The following is a 5,241-nucleotide window of genomic DNA, read 5'->3' as shown; positions in this document are numbered from 1 at the left end:
CAAAGGCTCGTCGTCCTAAATTACTATCACTAGCCATGATTAACATGTTCTTATGAGATCTGCTACTCCCATAGCTTTAAAACAGTTTGTGATAAAGAATGTATCAACACTCACATCGACTAAGACAAAGATCCAACCATTGCCTTATAAGGTGTGTTGATACATTCCTCAACTGATATTTTAAAGTAATTGGAGCAACATATCACATAAGAACTCTGCAACGTAGTGTGTCCTAGCGAAATAAATTTTAGGTTGGCTGGCGCCCCTTGGAGGTTTCCGTGTCGGGATACCGAAAATGGATATTATTATGGTACGTGCCAATGGAGGATATTACAATTAATTTTTCTGTAAGTATATTGTTTAATTTTATTAGACAAATTAGAATCAATATAAGCATGTTTATGAAAAGAGTACAAACCACGCTCCTCACTATATAAAAAAAATTAGAACTTTTGTGATGCGATTTGTAATTTTCATAAACCTGTCTTATGCAGCACAATTTACGGTTTTGACCCTAAACCATATTACAAACGTCTCTAGAAATTATAAGTTCAATATGTATGGTTGAAGTTTATACGGGGAGTGAGCATAACGTCAATATATACCTGCAAGGAAATAGCATCTTGAGAACAAATATTTGTTTGATGGGAACATTGACTATTAATTCTATGAATATTGTGCGTTAAGAATAAACTATAACTATGAAAGTTCAATGTAACTTCTTTATGTCATAATTAACATCCAAACAAGTTCACGAATGAAAGCTTCCACCCATTTCTATAAAACTTTTTTGTTTAACAAAATTAATAACAAAAAAAAGTTACATATCAAATCAAAAATTAAACAACGATAAACATTAAAACCATTTTTGTAATTTAGTCCAAAATAAACGAGGACTCTCTCAATCACACGCCCAAACATATACATGAGAGAGACCATGCATGTCAAGGAACTACGTGCTACAACTTACAACAACTGTATACAATATTTCTTCGAGGTTTCAGAGCACTTGAGTAGCACCACTAACTGGCCGATGGTGTGTAGTGTCATCGGAATAAAACCCATGCTTTGTCCCATCATACTTCTCTCCATCTCCCCATAATGCATACGCCTCCTCGCCGTGTACAGCATCATCTCCGATCAACAACTGTTCGTCGGACATCCGCAAAGGAATCACCAAACCAATAACTACACAGATTATCGACGTCGACACTATGTTCCACCCAATGATAAACGCGCCACCAACTATCTGCTTCAGTATCTGCGTGCCGCCTGAACCGCCATAAATGCCGCCCCGTGAGTTAGTAACGGGAAGGAAAAGTGAGCATAGGGTGGGCTCTGCGAAGAGTCCGGTGAGTATTCCGCCAAGGTATCCGGCCACCGCGTGAGTGTGGAAGACACCGAGGGTGTCGTCGACTTGTTGGAGTAAAGTCCATCTCTTGTGAACCACCATCATCGTGAACCATGGGATACTGCCGGAGAGAATACCCATGATGATTGCGGCCCAGCCTTGAACGAGACCGGCTCCTGGGGTGATGCAAACAAGTCCGGTGATCATGCCTTGGACAGCTCCGATGACGGAGGGTTTTCCGAAGAAGATGACGTCTAGCCAGGTCCAGACGAGGAGGCTGGTGGCGGCGCAGATGTTGGTGTTGAGGACGGCCATGGAGGAGTCGATGTTGGCGCTGTATGGGTCTCCGCCGTTGAAACCTGCCCAACCCATCCACAGCAGCCCTGCTCCGGCCAACGTCATTAGGACGTTGTTTGGTGGAAATCTTTCTCTGTCTATGGTTAATCGTGGCCCCACCTGCAGACAAAATATTTTTATTTTTTATTATAATTTTTTACAATTTTAGAATGTGACGGTTATGTATAATTTATTAAGTCAACGCTTTTTTCTGATTTTTTCAAATTCATAAAAAATCATAATATACAGTATTAAATATGTTATAAACACGTTATACTTAAAATGCTCCAACTTTTACGTAATGTATTAAACAGAGTTATTTTTTTTCAAACAATTATTAAACATTTAAATATGTCAAAATCTGTATTCAAAACAAATATTAAACTAGCCAATTTTTTTTTTAATCATCGTTAATTTCAGTCAAGAGATTAGAATAACCATTTACAATAATTTAATCAAAACCGATGTTTATTTTTCCTGTATTATTTTTCTCTAAATCAACATTATTTACCATAACTTTCTTGAACCATGCATAACGAGACAGGAACTTCTGAGATACGCATCAAGCAAGAAGTCAACCAAATGAGAGCATTCTTTTCCTTTCTTATTTTATAAGGGATAGGATCGATTTGAGATAAATTTAAGATGACTATTTAATTGGTAAGCATATGGCTAAACGTCGGATAATAAAAGAAGAGTAAATTATCACCAAAACGTGTAATAGCTGTTAACGACAGAATCTGTCAATTTCAATTACAATTTACAACTTGTAGAAAATAATAAAAATTTGAGTTAACAAAATAAAAACTTTGTTTAGACTCTGTTTAACAGAGTGGTTAAAAATTTAAAATGTAAAAGATCACTGATAAACAAAATTATAAATGTAAAATGAAATAAAACGAATATTTAGATATATAATTAAAAACTAACATTAAATATGATTTGGAATCAATATTAAAAAAAAGCTCTATACCTTTCTTAAAAACTATTTCAAAATAGTTTATAGAAAAAATAGTTTATAAGTTAGTTTATAATCTTTTGATTTTAAATTTTTTATAATTTTGCCATACAACAAATTATAATTTATAAGATATTTTATTTTTGCAAAAAGAGAAAATGAAATTAAAGGTACTTATATCCATGAATAGGATCGAGGATTTATACGGTAACAATTAAAGCTTTGTTTTCACAAAATATTATTATTTAATGGTTTTTCATATAGTTTGTGAATAAAAACAAATAGACATTCTTTTAAAATATGCTTTTTAAGAGAAAAAAATAGTTTGTTAGCCGTTTAATAAAATAATTAATCTATTTTTGTCAAACTGATGTATAACGAAATATACTAATTGCTAATTTATATAAGATTGTTTCAAATTTCTATCGGTTCATACATTATTTACCAAACTTGTTGATAACAAATTAAAAGATAAATTCATAGATTAATTCAAAGAGGAAATATTTAAGTTGGTTTAGAATTTAAGACTGCACACAGCACACCGCAACAGGACCAACATGGCATGGAACTTTTGTTTATTTATTTTATCCTAAACCCGTTTCAATGTCACATCAGGCATCCCACGTAGGCATGTTTGTTTTGTTTTGATGGATGGGTTTAAAGTTTAAACTGATCGGATCAAGCGAATTATAGTCTGATTTGAGTCAACCAAACTTAATAAGTGAATTAAGTTTGATTTTAGTTTTTAAAATATGAATCTAAATAATTTGTTACAAATTATTATTCAATTTGAACCAATTAAATTATATTGATGTAAACAAACTCTAGTTTTTATAGTATCTAATCCACCTAAAATAACATTTATAGAAGTTCAAAAAAAAAAAAAAAAAAAAAACAGGTTAATATAGTAAAACGTATTTTAAAAAAATAGTTACAAAGATTAAATACAGTTTAAAATGTTACGAATGGTTCTAAAGTTATTGCTTTGTACATGTGATCACTAATCTTGTATGAATTTCATCAACCGAGATTAACTTAATTGGATAGTAAGTTTACATAATTTGATTCTATTATGAGCCGGCCTGCCTGGTAATATAATTACTAAAAAAAGATATATTAATTCTAATATAAAAATACGATCATTGGTATAATGGGAGATCAAATTTACAAACATTGTATATACCACATCGTGTGTTTTGAATACAGAAAACACATAAGATTCACAATATGTTATATATATAAACCGAGTCATGAACGTTAACTAGGGTAGATGCTATCGTGAAATTTACAAACATTGTATATACCTTTAATTATATAACTTTTATTTGAATTTGGTTTTTGAAATAGTCGAAAAGAGTACTAACCCAGTAAGCGGCTGTAAAACCAGCAACCCCAGAGGAGAGATGAATGACATAGCCACCGGAATAATCCATGACACCCCAGTGAAACAAGAAACCGCCGCCCCATAAGCTGAAAGCACCCACCGTGTAAGAAAAAGTCAGCCATAAAGGCACAAACGCCATCCATGCTCTGATATTCATCCTTCCAAGCAACGATCCTGCCAATAAGATCACCGCTATTGCCGCAAACACACATTGAAACCAAACCATAGAAGCCATCGGATAAAATGGTGTTATCATCGCCGTCTCCACCTACACACCCATTCAATCAAAAAGAAAAGTGTTGCGTTTCTTTACGTTGGAGGAAGGGTAAAGTGATCAATATGTACATACCTCGCCGTTGGAGTGGTACTGGGTGGAGGCCGGCAAGGCGGCTTGTTTAATAAGGAACTTCTGGCCGAGCGCCGGGCCGGCTTTGCCCCAGAAAGGGAGGAGCTTCTCTCCGAAGGACATCTTGTAGGCCCAAGTAACCCAACAGATGACGACGGCGGAGAAGGCGTAGAGTGCCATGAAGGCCGAGTTCACCGCCCATTTCTTCTTGACGATGCTGCCGTAGAGGATGACGAGCCCTGGCACGCTCTGGAGTCCGACAAGGGTGGCGGAGGTCATCTGCCATGCGTTGTCGCCTTTGTTTAGCCAGTCCGGCGATGATGCCGACGTCTGGTATGCAGATGGTAAGACGGAGGCTGCCATGATCGGAGCGGGAATTCAAGGTGGAGAGTAGAGTTCTCGTGTGTATGGGGATCTTATAAGAAGAATCTACGATATAGAATCATGTGACTTCGTTTACTTTTTCAAAATTAATTGATTTCCTAGAATCTTTTAATAATAAAAAAAGGATCTGTCATTTAAATTTGTATAAAATTTGATTAAGAATCATCTAAATAATATATTTTAAATTGAAAACTAGTAAATGACAAAACTGGTTTCTGGTTCGACAAAAACTATGGATAAGGTCTAAAAGGTTTTTAACTTGCTTGGAATGTTAAAATCAAGAATTTCCTATGATTTTGGTCATAAAAGAGTTAAAATGTCCATTTTGCCCTTTTAGTTTCTTTTTGTTATTTCGTTATTTTTACTTTAATATGTTTTTAATTAAAATGAAAAAGAACACCCCTAACCCGTCGTTCTTCCCCTTTGTTCTTCCCATTTGACTTTCTCTCCACCCTCTCTTTCTCTTTCTCTTTCTCTCTCTC

At 34.8% G+C, this 5,241-nt stretch overlaps 1 protein-coding gene across 1 annotated transcript; it reads right to left on the bottom strand.

The window, feature by feature from the left end:
• Positions 1-803: 803 nt before the first annotated feature.
• On the bottom strand, positions 804-4,771 carry LOC145063004 (ammonium transporter 3 member 1-like). The gene is made up of 3 exons (XM_079010600.1): positions 4,379-4,771; positions 4,010-4,297; positions 804-1,807 (listed from the first exon to the last, which is right to left on the bottom strand). Exons 1-3 carry the CDS (start codon positions 4,736-4,738, stop codon positions 1,001-1,003), a joined length of 1,455 nt encoding a protein of 484 aa, XP_078866726.1. The 5' UTR covers positions 4,739-4,771; the 3' UTR covers positions 804-1,000.
• Positions 4,772-5,241: the final 470 nt, after the last annotated feature.

This window comes from Lactuca serriola, chromosome 7 (assembly GCF_051521515.1).
Source record: "Lactuca serriola cultivar US96UC23 chromosome 7, Lser_US96UC23_V15, whole genome shotgun sequence".
NCBI lineage: Eukaryota > Viridiplantae > Streptophyta > Magnoliopsida > Asterales > Asteraceae > Lactuca > Lactuca serriola.
Note: the sequence above shows the minus strand (reverse complement) of the source record. Positions and strands in the feature narration are given on the sequence as shown.